Consider the following 17666-nt stretch of genomic DNA (forward strand, 5'->3'; position numbering starts at 1 on the left):
AAAGGAAAGACTGCAGAGATTGTGCACAAGTGATTTGTACCAACCAATACACTATGTAACTGAAGATGGTTTATGTTTTATGTGTTTGTTTATGTTTTAAAAAAATAAAACACTTTTATTTAAAAAAAATAATTTATGTATGCATGCAACTTCTTGTTACATTGATGTTGCTATATATTGATTTAAGCAGAAACAGATAATGTATAACATCAATGTAACAAGAAGTTGCCTGTCTCCCTTTTGGTAAGTTGCTTTTTTATTTATGTATTATTATTTTTTACCATCTGTTTTTGTTTTTATTAATCATAAAAACAAAACAGATACTAAAGAAATAAACACATAAATAAAAAATATTTTACTATTCATCTTGATGTTTTTTTCTCCTTTGCTTAAAGAAACATCAAGATGAATAGTAAAATAATTTTTATTTATGTGTTTATTTATTTCTTTAATATCTGTTTTGTTTTTATGATTAATAAAAATAAAAACAGATAGTAAAAAAATAGATAAATACATAAATATAAAAAAGCATCTTACCAAAAAGGAGACAGGCAAGTTGGCTAGCCAACTATGCGGGGTCCTCCTCAGTCTTCTTGCTTGCTGCAGCGTGGCCCGCCGGCCCATGAGTCGGCTCTCGACTGGGCTGGCAGCAGAGGTGGCAGGAGGAGGTAGGGGACCGGGCCAGCAGCAGGAGTTGCTGCTTTGCCTCCTCACTACCAATCGCTACCGACTCCTGGGCCAGCCGGCTGCAAGGCAGCAACAATGGAGGGCCACGGGTGAGTGAAGATGGGGGCGGGCAAGGCAGGGAGCGTCAGCAAGGGCGGTCGACCAGGACTGGTGGCGGTAGGTAGGCGACTGGGTTGGAGGGTCGTACTTACCGATCTGCGTATTTGGAGGCCGGCGGTGGGGTAGGCAGTCCAGGCAGGCAAGGACGGCTAGCGGCGGTGGCGGGAGGCATGCAGGGCAAGGCAGGCCGGCCGGGCGAGGATGGTTAGCGGAAGTGGTGACTGGGGCTTGCGGCTTGCCCACAGTCAGCAGGGTGGCAGAAGGCAGGCAGGGATGGACAGCTGGCTAGCTGACTGACTTGGCGGCGGCTGCTGCTGCTGCTGCTGGTGTGAGCGATGGCACCGTGCGGGTAATTTTTTTGTAATTAGTGCACATGTGCTATAAGAAGGGGCAGGGCAGGGAGGGCAGGGGAGAATGAGAAAGGGATTTTTGCGCATGCACAGTAAAAAAAACCCATTTTTTTAAAAAAAACACAGTTTTTTTTTTTACTTTGGAGCGGCGGATAGGGGCAGGGGCCGGGGCAGCGAAGGGAGGGGTGGGCAGGAGAGAATGAGGAAGGGATTTTCACGCATGCGCAGTAATAAAAACCGGTTTTTGGCCTGTAGAAGCAGCGGAGAGGGCCGGGGCCAAGCAGGGGTCTGTTTTACCGGTTCTTATAACTACCAGTGATGTTAACAACCGGTTCTATAGAACCAGTGTGAACTGGTAGAAACCCACCCCTGGAACCCAGGACACATGAGTTTCTGCATACCCTAAAGAATGCTAGATCTACAGTCTCTCCCCCCCCAAAGGCCAATTGATAGGTCAAAGAGGAGTGTTTTGTGTACTGGAAGGTAGCACCTCCAATACTTGCTATCCTTCTTTGACATATCAGTTGGACTATTTTGAAAAGAAGCCACCTGTGTTTAAAAACAACGATTGGCAGGGGACAGGCATGGAGCACTTCTATATCTCTGAGCCACCAACCCAGTAATTTTGAAGCTAGCTAAACCCTCCATCCTAGATCCCTATCTTCACTTGTCTCAATACATATTAAGAGGTAATTGATTGTTGCTTTTCCCAATGGCAAGTTAAGCTTGGTAGGAGAGGAGACGAAGCCATGAAAAAAAAAACATCAATCATTTTGTTTAACTTTAAAAGTAGTACTTGATCTTGTGATGGAGGCATACTAGGGCTTGGCAGTTAGGGCTGCACAGATTATGCCAACATATATTTTGCTAGCTCAAGAACTGGAAAAAATGTGCATGAATGTAAATCAAAAGAAGAGCACTTAGTATGTATCTGCCACTTGCAACATGCCTGGATGTTCTGGTTTGGGAAATATTTTCTTTTTTACTTCCAAACATGCCATATATTTGCCCAATCTTTTCTAAAATCTGTTAGGGAAGATCAATAGAATAGAACAGAATTCTTTATTGGCCAAGTGTGATTGGACTTGGTGAATACGCTCTCAGTGTACATAAAAGAAAAGATGCATTCGTCAAGAATCATAAGGTAGAATACTTAATAATAGTCATAGGGTACTATTCAATAACTAAGATATTGAATATCTTATATGTAATATTCAATATCTAAGATAAAAGTGCCACCTGTTTGTGACGTACTTCCTATATTATTCTTACCCACTATGTGTTCTATTCGGTTTAGACTTTATTATTTATAAATCTTGGTCTTTAGTATAGTGTGAGTCACAACCCTAACCATTGAGTAGGTGGTGCTTGTGACCTAGTCACATATGTGTCACAAAACCAGAAAGAAATGGCTTGCAGACATCCAGATTCTCTTTTGGGAGATTTCTCCTATCATCCTTCTTCTACCCTGAAGGCCTTCATTTCTCATTGTAGTGAAATGGTAGTTCCATTCTGCTAAAAGTAAAAAGTGATGGAATATTAGAGCTAATGCAATATGCCTTTACATGTTGAACCTAATCTGTGATCCATTGGACCATTGTCTGAGAGAAAGATAATGCAGTCTGATGTGACCAGAAGGAACATTAAATGCTAAGCCAAGCACATTTTTTTACCTCAATGTTGGATGGTCCTGTGATCATCTAAAAAGAGTATACAATTATTTTTCATAAGCAGAAAAATAAATGTAGTGGCAAATGCACTTCAATAATACATCAGTATTTACTAATCTAAACAAATGACCAGAATTACCATGGGTAGGCAAAAAAGCAGTGAGAGCAGGAGTTACTTCCAACTTCCTGCTGGTTTCGTCCATTGAGTTTCCTTGTGGGAAGCTGGCAGCAAGCATCAGAAATCACAATCACTTGACTGCAGGGATGCTACAACATCCACAGTTTTGCAAATATTGTCTGAATATTGTGGAAATTTCAATTCAGGAGAAATGAGTCTTGGCTTTTTTTTTTAAAGTTAGCAGATTTTAAATAACTTGATTTAAGAATTGTTGCAATTTAATGCACCGTTTCAGCTAACTTAAGGGACAAACAGACAAACAGATAAACACAAGAGTTTTAGTAGTATATAGATTCATTGAGGTGCTAAGGATATAACTCCCTGATCTCAATCATACATATGTACAGCATATAGAGGTAGAAGGATCTCTTGTCCACCTGCAGGGTATTCCTCTTTGTGATACACAAACTGACTAACCTGCCTATAGAGTTAAGAAGACTTTGTTGATTTCAGATTTGATGTAGTAAACATTCAGAAGCTGCAGAAAGCACATCTGGAATTAGAATTCCTTCTAATTTTGTTGTTGTTGTTGTTATTCTTAGGAAAAATTTACCTCTTGAAGACTTGAAAACTAAAGACACAGAAATGCTAGCCACACTATCTTGTGTGCTGTATTATTCCTTTGCAGCATGGAACAGACACTGTGGCTTACTTTACCAGTTAATGTAATGCACACCAATTCTCCTTTTGTACTCAGTTTTCTGTCCAGTAATAATAGCTGCCATATTGTACTCTCTTTTTTATTTCCATTTCTCACATTTCTCCCAGTGGATGACTTTTCACTCTGGTGTATGTTTCATGAGCTGGTAGTATTGCTGCTGCTTTACTGGAAAACATAGAGCAGCTATATGTTCAATGTGGAGGTCATCTGCCATCTAATCAATTTTTCATCGGACCTTGGATTAAGATAACACATTACTCCAACTGGAGAAAGGAGAAATGGCTTGCAATGGTTGCACCTTTTGCCTAGCCAGTCCCATGTTCTTGTTTTAGAAGTTATCTTTTTTGCATCTCGGTATATGTAAAAGCTGGGTTAGGTTGTTTGTATGAGGTCTTCTGAAATTAGAAAAGAAAGCACTCTGCACGTCTATTTAAAACAACCCAGTCTCCATTAAGGTTATGCCTCAGCTGTTTTTGTTGTCTCAAAATGTTTTTAATATTCTTTTTTTTTTTTAGCTTCAGGAACCATTCTTATGACTTTTTGTTTTTGTTTTGAATATTTCTTTAAGAATTGTAAGGCTTTGCGAGAAGTTTATATTGCTTATTATCTAATGCTGCCACTTTCTTAATGAAACTGTAAGATAAATTCCATCTGCTGTATCATTATTGCAAGAAAAGGAAAGCATTGCTACTCACTTATCATGTGTCAGCTAGCTCATAGCCACACCTTCACCGTGTTGACTTTATCATCTTTTCATACACCTTGCAAAAATGTACTCTTTGCTATGCTGTTTTGTCTGAGATACACTCTCTGCTTTTTCCCTCCCACTGAATATCTGTGTTTGTATTTTCCCAGATGGATTAGCTGTATTTTCTGAAGATAAGCAGTCCATGCTGTCACTAAAAGAGTAGGGGGTTATTGTCCAAAATTGTGTTTTTGTCCAGCATGCAGTGAGTGGACAGGCTGGTGTTTTCCATTTTGGTAAAAACCTTGTATAAGAGTAATACGGTGATGCTATGGTTATCTACAGAATGGATATTTGATGTGTGATTATATTGTTGATGGCAATGTTAGAGCCTAAAAAGGAACATGGACATGTGGATCAGCTCTATATTATTAACTGGCAATTGACTCAACAGAGAGATGCAGGCATATAATTGTGGAAAAAGAATCCACATCACCTTTTCCCAACCATCTGGAGTGAAATAAATGCAGAGTGGGTGTCACAATGGTGTGTGTGTGTGTGTGTGTGTGTATTTGTTTTCTGAGGTTTTCGCGGGTATTTATATGCGGATCTTTGGTTATTCGGGTTTTCTCCCACGTAAAATTGAAAGTATCTTGGCGACGTTTCGACGAAATCTCATTCGTCATCTTCAGGCTTGTGGGGATTGGTACCAAAATAACTAGCACATTGGTGGGGATAGGCTGAAAGCTCCTGGGGATGGGTGAACTGATTGAGATAGGTATCTCTTTGGGTATAGTCTTCTCAGAGTATAATCTATGATAGAAAAGTTAATTCAGAAATGAATCAATTGCTCATTTCTGTAGGAGTTAATTAAGGATCTCCAGCATTTGTTTCAGTTGCTGAATATGCATGTGCCATCACTGCTGACATTCATTTATGGTTATGATCTGCTACTATTACATGTTAGGTGGATGTAAAGATATTCGCTTAATTTTCCATAAGTGAAGGTAATGTTTCCCAAAGAAGCACCTATTTGAGGTTACTGATTCATTACTTACAACCCTAGGCAAGAAGACTTATAATGCAGCTTTGCTTCACTATTCATTTCATTTGCTGGGTTATGGTAGTTCCATTTCTTTATGTTAGTACAGCAGATACTGTAGACTTCTAGCAATCTCTCTAAATGTTGTAGCAGCAGCTCTACAGCTATATAAGTAATTTATGTGTTGGTATCTGTAATAGTGTTTTCCTGTATTAAGGCAGCAAGACTAGAGGCCAGTGTTTATGTTACAGCGGATGGTTCACGCTAAAATCATAGTAAGAACTATGTCATGCACAGTAGGCTGTAAATATTGCCTTTTTCCAGATTATTGAAGCAGGTAGAAAAGCTTTGTCAAGATTGGTTAAGCAGAGTACTATGTCAAGTCAGTCCATGTGGAAATCTGAATGTGCTCTTGATGGGTATGTACAACATCCTTGGTGTATTTTTAGAGGGAAGGATGCAGGAGTGTCCACAGGCAGAAGCAAAAAAGTCAAGATGGTGGCCAGAACTATATAATTGAAAACTCACCTTTTATATGTGTTGTGACATAAAGGGTAGCACGTTGATTGCATACTTTGCAGCTCATTGATCTATTTGAAATATGGATCAAAAGCTTCCTTGCCATGTCATTTGGAACAGATTTAAGAATGTGACTCCTCTAACTTCCTTAACTACATACATTATTCATTGTTAAAATGACATTTCCAGTTGACAAAATATTCTTGGCTTTTTTCTCAGATTATTGTCAAGTAGCAGCAAAGAAATCTTTTGAATCTTCAGATACAGATAATCCTTGGCTTATGACCACATTTGAGCCCAAAATTTCTGTTGTTATGAAACATTTGTTAAGTGAGTTTTGCCCCGTTTTATGACCTTTCTTACCACAGTTATTAAATGAATCACTGCAGTGGATAAGTTAGTAACATGGTTGTTAAGTGAATCTGGCTTCCCCATTGATTTTGCTTGTCACAAGGTTGCAAAAAGTGATCACATGACTTTGGGACACAGCAACGGTCATAAGTATGAACCAGTTACCAAGCATCTGAATTTTCATCACACAATCATGGGGCTGCTACAAAGGTCATAAGTATGAAAAACGTTCATAAGTCACTTTTTTCAGTGTCGTAATTTTGAACGGTCATTAAATGAACTGTTGTAAGTCAAGAACTACCTGTATTAGATTTCCGTTCTCAACAAGTTTGATGAAATGGAAAGAATGTAGTTACAGCCAAGGGCATTGTTCTTTATTAAAAAAATATTACATGTTTTGTTGATTTAAAAAAACAACAACAATATCTGTTAAAAGAAATCTGTGGTTGATAGAAGCTGAATTCCAGCTTCTGGAAGGCGACAGTTCTTACACATCCTGCAGTCTCCCCTCCTGTTGGAAACATTTAAAGTGGGAGGATGAATGAACATTGAAATTGGAAAGGAGAGCGGTCCCATTGTCCACGTCTTCCGAGGGACAAAGAAGAACCCAAACTTTGTCTTATGGAGATGATGCCCTTCTCGCAACAGATTAAAAGGACGGCATGCCCCACACGGCTGGGCTGCCTATCCGGATGCAAAAGTAGGCTTGGGAAGCTGCTGGCGGCGCAAGAGGATGGCCGGGTGGGTCTCCGCATTCGGCGGGAACGGTGGAGTCCACCGCGGTTCTGCGCACCACCGAGTAAAGCGGAGCCCGGCCCATCTCGTCGTCTTCTCCTTCCACTCCGGGAAACTGAAGCCCAGGTTTAAAAAAAAAAAGAAGAAAAGGCGGAGGCGGCGTTTTTGGCGCGGCGTTGTGCGCTTTTTTTTTTTTTTGCCTAGCCGGGCTTTAAAGCCGTCCTGTCCCCCGGAGGGGGCGTGCCAGGCCGGCAGTAGGAAGCGCGTAGTAGACGAAAGAGAGGGAAGAACGAATGCCTAGTCCCGCCCCGTCCGATCCGCTCGGCTCCGCCATAGGCCGACGAACCCGCGTGGGGGTTTCCATGGAAACGCCGAGTCGCTAGGCGCCCGGCTCATGTGTGGGAGTCTCGCTTAGACCTAGCAGGGACCCGGGAGGGAGAAAGCCCGGGAGGCTGAGGAGGACCCGCGGGCCGGCCGCCCGCCGTCTAGAAGAACCGGTCCTCTGAAGAGCTTGAGCCGGCGGTTCCTTTCTTGAAGGTCCTGGTTATGGACGGCAGCTGGCGCGGGAACCCAGCCTTCGAGGTTAAAGGATGGGCTGGTCCTCGGAGGCGGGCAGGCAGCCCGGCTCTTGGAGCTTAATCCATCCGATGCCCGGGAACGCCCTCCGCGCCCCTCCGGCCTGGGGGGTCACAAAGGGCGAGTCCAGGAGCCACATCCCGGAGTCCAGCTGATTGGAGGACCCCTGTCTTCAGGAAAGGGATTTGAAAGAGGAGCCGGCCTGGCAGGGCTCATCTTCCACCGGAGAATCCTTCCAGGAGGAACCCAGTCTCAAGGGCTGGTGGAGCTTAGCCTGTTGCCATGCCTTGGAGGATTCCCAGTGGAGGTGGTGGCGTTCATCCTGCTCACACTTTCCCTTGTCTCTGAGGATGGGCAGTGGTGGTTCCTCAGGCAGGGAGGAGCGGCTGCCATCAGTGGCTGAAGAACAGCTGAGCGGAGGGGATCAGATGCTAGAGCTCTCTGGGCGCCACCTGAGGAAGCTGCCGACGCCGGTGTGTTCTCTGAGCACTCTGCAGAAGCTCTACATCAGTGGCACGGGGATCACGGAGCTGCCTGATGAGATTGGGGGGCTACAAGAACTGCGCATCCTGGCCCTGGACTTTAACAAGCTGGAGGAAGTGCCTGAAACCTTGTGCCGCCTTCCCCATTTGACTCGGCTCTATCTAGGCAGCAACCGCCTCTTTGGCCTCCCTGCGGAATTCAGTCAGCTCAAGACTCTACGTTGCTTGTGGATTGAGAGCAATTATTTGTACCACTTTCCCCAGGTTCTCCTCCAGATGCCCGAACTGCAATCCTTGCAAATGGGAGACAATCGTCTCAAAACCTTACCAAGTGGCCTGCCACTCATGAAGGGTCTTCGAGGACTTTGGTTGTATGGAAACCGTTTTGAGGAGTTTCCAAAACCTTTGCTTCGCATGAGTCAGCTTCACATTCTTGATGTTGACCGTAACAAGTTGACTGAATTCCCTGACTTGAGTCACCTGCAGAGGCTACGACTTTTCTCCTATGACCACAATCCAGTCGAAGCACCACCCAATGTGGCTGACACGGTCTTTGTAGTGGGTGAGGGAGCACAGGAATTCCTGGAGGCTAGGGAGGAACGTCTCCAGGCTCTTCGACAGCAGAAAGCAGAAGAGCAGGAAGAGAATGAATCTGAAGTTCTACAACCCAATATGAAAAATGATTCCACTGTATTGGAGGAGGAGGGCAGCTTTTCTGCTCTGGAATGCTCTCCTGGGGAGACATGAAATATTAGTAATGGCATGATTGCTGCTAAAGAAATCTAGTAGGTACTGATAGGTTTTCAAATCTGCAACTGGCTTGTAGAAAATTAAGAGCTGGGCACTCCCCCTTGTCTCAGGAGTTGCAATCAGAGGCAGGACTGTGGGTAGCAAGTGACTACAGTAGTTGATAGCCCCTTGTAAAGAACATTGATCATCTATTCATCAGAAAGCTTGTTTTCTTCTTATTCTGAATGGAATGATGGGCAGCCTCTGCCAAAATGTCTGCAGTGCTTTATGGGTAATTTTGTGATCTGTCTAATCCTCGGGCACAACTCCCTAATTTGAAGTATCTGTAATGACCACACTTGGCTGACAGAAACAGAATTTCAGATTGACATTCTGTTTGCCTAGTATTGTAAAGTAAATCTCGAAGGCAAGACAGGATAAAGCCATTTTTTGTTTATTCCCCACTCCATCCCCATAATAATTAACTTTCATCATCAACATTTTAATCCTATAACTGGAATTAGACTTGGAGGGAAACCTTATCTGTGCTGTTCCTTCAGCTGTTAGGTTTGAGAAGAAGCTGAGGTGAAATCCTTGTTTGTGCATAGAGCTATTTGTCCTGGAAAAGCTTTGCTTCTATTCTTTGTACAGCAGGGAAAAGGGTCATGCATTACTCTGTTGCTTTCCTGGACTTTCTATTCCCTTAAAGGGGCACATAAGCAAAATTGATATGACCTTGGCCACTGCAGATTTGCATGGATCTAGAACCGAAGAGGGAGGCAGCCACAGGACTTTTTCTTGTATGGGAGTGTGACGGGTTCATTCTCCTGGGGTCCTTCGGGCTAGATTTGTATTAAATCTAAGCAATAAAAGCCCGTTAGAGAAGAGAAGGAGGGAAGGGCACACATTCTCAGGGAGATTGCTACAAAAGCAGGAGACCAAAGGTGTGAGGTATGGCTGTTTGAAAGAGAGTTGTAAATGAAATTACAGTACCTGGTGAATGGAATCATGTTTCTCAGGCATCCTTGTCACATATTTTAGAAATCCTGCTTTTAGTATGTCTGATCATGCACTTTTCTCTGTTTTCCTGCTTCTGAGATTTCTTTGCTTCCCCTTTCTGATTTCCTTTCTTCCATAGTTATCTGCTGCTGTCCTTCCCTGCCCACCTTTTCAGAATATATTTCTTTGTCAACTATGTTCAGTATTTCTCTGGACTGATAGCACTTTGCTCAGCCTCAATTTCAGTATCTGTGCTGGCACAATATGGTAGCCAGCATCAACAAACGTCTTTTTCTTGGATTAATTTTAGCCTTATAATGAATGTTTATGCTATATTTTGTCATATTATAGTTTATTTTTCATTAATTGGCTGATTGCCACAAAATATTATTTTTGTTAACACACATACACATCACCCTTCATTCTCGCTGTTGTTTTTTCTGGCAGAAAAGAAGAAAGGCTTTCTTTTCAGTGTTGTAGTGATACTGATTGCAATTATTAGCTTCATCTTTTCCCCTTTTTAATTGGTTGCAACCATTTACAATGCATGTTTTCACATCCTTGTTAGGCTAACCACCTAATCACTGTGCTTTTTTTAATGAGAAATCTCATACCATGGATGTACAGTCACACACCTAAGTTATTCATCTGCAGCTTCTGCCTCATAGCCACATGGTGCTGTCATAATTGAACTACACAGTAGCAATTTTTGTTGGCTTCCATATCCATTTTTAGCATTGCAGTGTTTACTTCAGTAAATGATGCCATATGTTTGAAATATTAGTTCAGTAGTTGAACTATTGAACATTTTGTCAAAGCAGACAACAGATTTGACAAGACACAGGTTGCCACCCGAACTAGATCAGTATTTACCAAACTGGTGTTTTTCCTCTTCTAAGAGGTTCCGTACAGTAATTGTCTCTATTCATTACAAGAATTCAAAAGTGAGAAAGAATTCATTTCTCACTTTTAAGTGAATTTGCATCATGACCGTAACCAACTCTGTAGTTGTGTATTAACCACAACAACTTGAAAACATTCAGATAATTAATGACAACTTTTCCTCACTATTTAACAAACAGGGCCTCATAGACTAAAAAGTTTTGCTGGATTGCTTTTAATCTTCCATGAATGTTTCCTTTCTAGAATGTTATTTAACATGCCAGAGGAATTGAAAAACATGCTGGTTACAAACTGGTGATAGTTCATAACATGTGTCTTTCAGCATTAAGAAGGATTCACATTTGGCGAAGTTCTGCTTACTTGGCAAACACTGAAAAAGTAGTGGGTTGGTTAGCAACTGAAAAATGCAGTAGAGAACACAAATACTTAAGCCATAGAAAACTAAACTGGCAGGGTCCGTGGTAGAAAAATATTGAGTATGCTGATGATATAATGTAATTATGAGGAATGGGTGGAATTGTGTCATCATCTTTGAAAAACACAATCAGGGTTGTCCCTGTCAGAGACAGAGTAAGACCTCAGATGATAGCTTCTGGTAGGAGAAACAGCTGTCCCTCTGCCATTCCCTTTGTTGAAAAATATTTGTACAACTTGGTTTGTTCTTCATTCCTACGCTAACTGGCTACCCTCAGGTGCTATTCACTTACCAGTGTTAAAGTTGTATTCATCTGCTAAACAAATTCATACATCTTAACATTTGCCTGGAATAGCTAAAAGTCTTGGGTTAGCATCAAACTGAGGTTTTATTGCACTTCAGGCAAACTGCATTTTCTCATTAGGACAGGGAATTTTCAAGCCTTGACAGAGGTTGGAGAGGGGTCTTTGCAACAACCAGCATCCTGCCGGAGTAGAGCAGGTGGCCTACTGTGCAATACACTACAAATTATACAATAATTGTCCAACTGTAGCCCCAGGAAGGGTTGTGAGAGCCAGAGTAATCTCTAAGCAGGTTTTCTTATTTCAAGGGGCTGTGACCCAGGGCTCTTTAGTAATACTAAAGAACTGGTTCTCTGCAGTTAGCTAGAAGTAGAATTAAATATTGTTCCTTAAGGCAGTTATAGAAAATTGACTAGCAAAAATCCTTCTGTGATACTTCCAATTAGATTCTGATTAACAAAGAACCATTTCTAACTTTAATTAGAAGCTTCCCAGGTGTAGCGTCAGTCTCTAATTGTGATCTGTTCATCACATTCTAAATATCCCTTAATTAATTGCCTTTCCCAACAGGATGGAGTTTTTAGCTATTGGTTTTTGGTTTCCTTGAAAAAATGTCATGCAATTATGCTATTTTTAAATTAAAAATGTAAAGGGAAAATAATTAAAAGAAAACAATATTCCTGATAGAAATTAGGGTTGACTAATAAAAAAGCTAAAATCAGTAACACTCTGACCACAATGAACAGGAAATAATTAGTGGCTACAGCTACTAGAAGAAGCTTTATTTAAAATAAAAATAAATTTATCTTGAAAGATATGGTGGTGTTTTATTCATTGAAAAAGATCAGTGTTAATTATTTCTATTGTCATTTTCTAAGTGATTTTAAATGTTACTACTTAGACTTGCAGAAGATAGGAAGATAACATAGAGAACATTGGGTTGTAGTAGACTGGCAATAGCATCTGAGTTTACCATTAAAAGAAAGTGGAAGAAGAATATCCATTCTTTTGAACTTTGCACACAGTTTTTGTATATTAATTTTTTTATGGTACACCACTCTGATTCCCTCTGTAAGGGAGATGAGCAATTCTTCAATATGATAAATAAAAACATAAATCTTCAAATAGCTTAGTTGGGGACATAAAACACAGTTATAATAACAAAACCTTACAATTATAAATTCCTTTCATTCGTATTTTTCTGATCATTATAAATGAGCTAGAATTGACTAATTCTGCCTTAGAAGGGTTTTAATTCAGAACTGGCAAATGTTCAGGGAAAGGGTGATCTGGGTTGAAGGGAAATTCATCCAGAATATTTCAATGTACTCGCTACTTCACTTTGATAAGAGTAAACTTAAGAGGGTGCCTTTAAGCAGTCCCAAAACTTACTCATCTGGGTTATTTATCTTTTTGGTGGAAAATATGCATTTACCAGAATAAATTTTAGTTAAATAATTAAGCTAGAGAATGCGATCACTGACTGTCACATCTGAAATCAGATATCACTTGAATGTGCAAGTAGATCTCATGACTTGCTACACATGTCATGTATAACTTACAATTGACATGCACATCTATATCTCTCTCATATGTACCGTACTAGTTCTATATCAGGTATCCTTTACCTTTGCTGTATATTTTCCCTACCCTTGGTACGTTACCAAAGACTTTGATAAATATGCTATGTCTACATCAGTGTTTCTAAGTGCTTGTTGGTAAATTCTGAGAGTTGAAGTTCACACATCTTGTAATTGCTGAGGTTGAGAAACACCTGATCTACACTATTCCACTGAGTTGCTAAGCAGATAACAAAAAAATAATAGAAAAGATTAGTTTGGCATGATTTGTCTTTGACAAACCCATGCTGGCTTCTGTTAACTAGCATTTCTATTCAAGTGCTCATAAAAATGCTGCTTAATAATCTATGGACCTTATCCAATAGAGATGTCTAACAGATCTAGAGCTTCCCACACCACCCTCTTTTCTCTTTTTGGAAAAGAGAATGACATTTGATTCCTCCAGTGTTCTGGGAACCCATCAATTCTCCATGTGTTCTGAACATCATCTAGGATGGTTTTGCTGCTACCTGTGCTAATTCCTTGAGACTCCAGGTTGTAATCCATCTAGCTCCAGAGACTTAAATTCATTTCAATTAGTTATTTCCTACTACCTCCTTGTTTATCCTATGCTTTGTTGTTCCCTTACTGACCTAACAGTGACCACCGAGGGTTCAATTTCCTTTTGAAGGAAGACAAAGGCAAAATAGATTTTAAGAAATGTTGCTGCCTTACAATAACCTCTTTATCACAATGAACTTACAGGTACAGTTAAAAATATTGGTATCACTCCACTTTTTCCTAAAGAAGTCCAAATTTGCTGTGAAATAAGTTGGAAGCAACACAAATTATTGGCATCTGCCATTCTCTATTACATAGTTCATAGGGCAAACACTTTGCTTTTGATGTACAACTTGACATATTCCTGTAATTAACAAAACAAATGAAAATGGCATATGCTTGGGATCTAATTCAAAAATTAGTGGTATTTATGTTGAAATGAGTAAAAAAAAAGTTGGCAATTATATAACAATCCACCATGCGTTTCAAATGCAGCTAATTTAAACTGGCTGTGGTCCAATGAAATCTATATAAATACAGTGTTTTGAACATTTGAGACAGCTTTATCAATGTGCTTTGAATGATAACAAAATTGCTATAGAATAAGCCCATTGCTTTTGCAATCTGTCACAACCATTCTTTCGCAGAAATTTGATAGACAGAGCATGCCTGTGTAGATTGTTTTAGATTCAGATAATACTGTTTTATATTCTTAATAAAATATGTGGCTTGTGACTATTCTCGGATAAATAGTGCAGGAATAACTGAGCAAAGGGTAGTCCTGAGCAAGACAGCCCCATCTTTTGAAACTATAGAATATTTGGGAAGAAGATGCATTTATGCATTGCTTCTTTAGGCACTTTGTTATACAGGAATACGTTTTTACAAATGTATTTGTAAATATGAAAATCCGGTAACCTCCAGCATGGCCTGATGTTTCCTGGTCGCTGAAGCCAGTTTAATTATGACAAAGTTTCAGGAACTACAGAATTCACAGGATTTTGCAATTACTTCTCCAGCACACCTAATATTCAAATCAATGGTAAAGGTCACAAACTAGATTGACCAGATCTAAGCTGTAAAAATCCAGATGACTAACTAGATACAGATTTTTTTAAATTTTTTTTTATTGCCATCTAGTAATTGTCTAGATTTTTTTTCAACCATGTTTTGATAGGTCTATTCTCAGCTACCCATCCTACAGTGGAAAAATTTAAAAGCAGCCATTCCTGATTTTGAACTTCCCAGATTTCATTAAAAGATGTTCTATCTTTTTTTATCCAATAAGCGGGCATGCATTCCTCCAGTCTTATGTAACAAGTGATTCTTATAATTACACTTACATTGTTTCTATGTTTAGGTGCCAGCATTTCCTTTGCAATATTTGAAATGACGATATCAAGCACTTGAGGGAGGTAACCCACCAGGATTTTTGAAAGATATTTATTGCTAGTAGAGTACAGTAACAGAAAGCCTGCCAAAGCCATTCTCCAGGTTGAGTTATACCTTGTATAATTAATAAGTGAGACTCTTTCTCACATTCTCTTCCCCTGGAAGAGAATCCTTTCTGCAACATCCCTGCTCCCTCTTATAATGGCAGTGCTGTCTTCTTGGTCTTCCCAGGTCTGTTAGACATTCCATCACAGGTGAGGATCCTGATGGAGATCATTTCTCTCCTATCAAAGTGGCATTGTTCTGGCAGCAGAGACTCATCTCCACTCATGAGATGTTGGAACTATGTTTGATGCTAACGGGATTTTAGAGGGTGAAGCTCAAACACAGTATCAACCCAGTAAAGATCTATCTTGGGATTTCAATAGATCTCATTCCAATCCAATTCATTGTTACTGTTATTCCGCTTGCCCTGTTATCTCTCAATATCTCTGTTTCTGAATAATGTTATCTTTTTTTAAAAATGGTGTTTTCTGCTTTCTAGGGTGACCCTTGTTTCTTAGAGATAGAGGTCCTTCTTCTCTTATTAGATCTGTTAAGGGCTGGTTTGTCCTTTTTGCACTTACCTTTGTGGTTTGATATGAATAGGATTTCCTATGTGGCTTCAGTAGAATCCTGATACCAGCCAGCCTTTTTACCCACACAGTTATAGCTCTGTGGTAGGTAATATTTTATTACAATCTGTGATCAGCTACAAAACATATGCTACCTAATCTTTAATCAAATCAGAGAAAGAATGTAGTGTTAACATTTTTAACGGTACTTTGAAAGAAAGTAGTTATTAAACAGTGCCTAATGATGTTGCTGGAGCCTTCTATATAACAGTCTGAAAAATAATGTACCTCTTCTGACCTGTCCATCACATGTGTTAAAAAAAATGATATATCAACTGAGCATTCATCCTTATAAAATTGACATCACAAAAATACCGGTAAATGTCCCACTCACCGTTGTACTACTTTCACATCACCATACTTGTTTTGAAGGCTAGAGTTAAAATTGTCCTTTAGGAGTGTTGAGTATCCTCAACACTCCTAAAGGACAATTTTAACTCTAGCCTTCAAAACAAGATGTTGAACCAAGTTAGACAGAAACTCTTTTTTGTTTTGTTTATAATGTTGGAAAAGTAGCTATCAGATGTTACAACGCTTCTAATATTTCCTATTTTGAAAATGGAAAGAACTATGTTCAATTTTTTTCTAGAGATCAGTGTCAAATACCTCTTTTCTGATAGCAGTTTAGAGTGTCATTGAATCAAGAACTGAATAAAAAACCCACAGACACATAATTTATTCAGGTTTTTTTCCCAGGAAAACTTCAATCATTAAGAAATATTAAAGACACCATGGATCCCCAAAAACCCACTTGTTTGTATCCAAGCAAGAGACTTCATAGAAATGAGCCTAGTTTCAGATTCAGAGGGAGACATTTGGAAGATACTTGGGCATCCTAAATGCAGATCATTAAAATTTTGGCTAGTGGCCAACAGGCTTTATAGTTGTAGATTTAGAGACCCATATAATTTGAACAAATATATTAGTTTCAAATGTCATCATAAATGTTCCTTGCTAAACTGCCTCGTTTAGCAACCAAAATTATGATTGTGTAAAAAACCCAAATTTGTGACTAATCTCTGCACTTATGACTATTGTAGTGTCCCACAGTCACGTGATTGCCATTTGGTGTCTTGTGGTTGGCACATATTTATGACCATTACAGTCTTAAGTCACGATCACATGATGTTTCATTTAACAATTTAATGGGAAACGGTATCATAAATCTATCATGGTCACATGATTTTCTGCTTAGTGACTTAGTGATGGAGCTGCTGGTTCCAATTGTGGTTACTAAATGAGAACTACCTGTAATATCTAAAGTTCATCTTTAGTAGGAAAGAAGCTGAGGCTAGGTAGGCCAGGTGCCTTTCTGTGCTATTTCTATTTCAGATTTTTATTGATGTACTCTAAATGCCCAAGGTGCATTTAGGTGATCCTGACATATTTCAAGGTCTTGACCTATTCTATACTATATATATTACTCTACCATTTATGTCTGTGGCTCGCAAGTCTGAAAAAAAATCACCTTCATTTTTTGGATTTATGGCGGCTCTTGCCTCAACATAATAAAAAAAAATAGGATGAGAAACACTGGAAAAAAATGCCATCTTACCAGCATTTATAAGCCTATCTGTAGTTACTGACCAACATAAGGTGTGAACCTTGTAAATCATCAAGTTAATATAGAAGTTACACAAGTGAAGATGCACAATGCAAGCTGCCTCGACCCCTTTTGGGTTGGAATCTGATCAGTTGCACTGCTTGGATTATTGAGCCTGACCTGCAAAAAAGTGGTGTTATGGGAGTAACCACCACAATAAATGGCATATCATTCCAGCACCTCACAGTGTCTTTCTGTGAATCAAGCCAAATGTTATTGCAAACCTAAAACACTACATACCATAAAGACCTCTTTGTAAGATATTCCCAGACCTGTATTAATATACAGGTTCAATTGTATCAGTTTTGCTCCATGTTCACAAGTTCATGAACCTGGTGTAATATAGAATACCTTTATTGTCATTGCAATCCACGAATACAATGAAATTTGAAAGCTACTCCAGCACAGTGCCCCAAACACCACATCACAATCATATCCATTACCTATCTACATATCCAGAGATATGGTTGGCTTTGTGCACAAATGGTTACCAT

The 17666-nt window shown here is 39.7% G+C and overlaps 1 protein-coding gene across 1 annotated transcript; it reads left to right on the forward strand.

The window, feature by feature from the left end:
* The first annotated feature begins 7214 nt into the window (after positions 1-7214).
* On the forward strand, positions 7215-12196 carry LRRC10B (leucine rich repeat containing 10B). The gene has a single exon (XM_087950623.1). It carries the CDS (start codon positions 7904-7906, stop codon positions 8780-8782), a length of 879 nt encoding a protein of 292 aa, XP_087806749.1. The 5' UTR covers positions 7215-7903; the 3' UTR covers positions 8783-12196.
* Positions 12197-17666: the final 5470 nt, after the last annotated feature.

Source organism: Notechis scutatus, chromosome 1 (assembly GCF_049901735.1).
Source record: "Notechis scutatus isolate UNSWTSFEM ecotype Mainland chromosome 1, rNotScu1.2, whole genome shotgun sequence".
Taxonomy (NCBI): Eukaryota; Metazoa; Chordata; class Lepidosauria; order Squamata; family Elapidae; genus Notechis; species Notechis scutatus.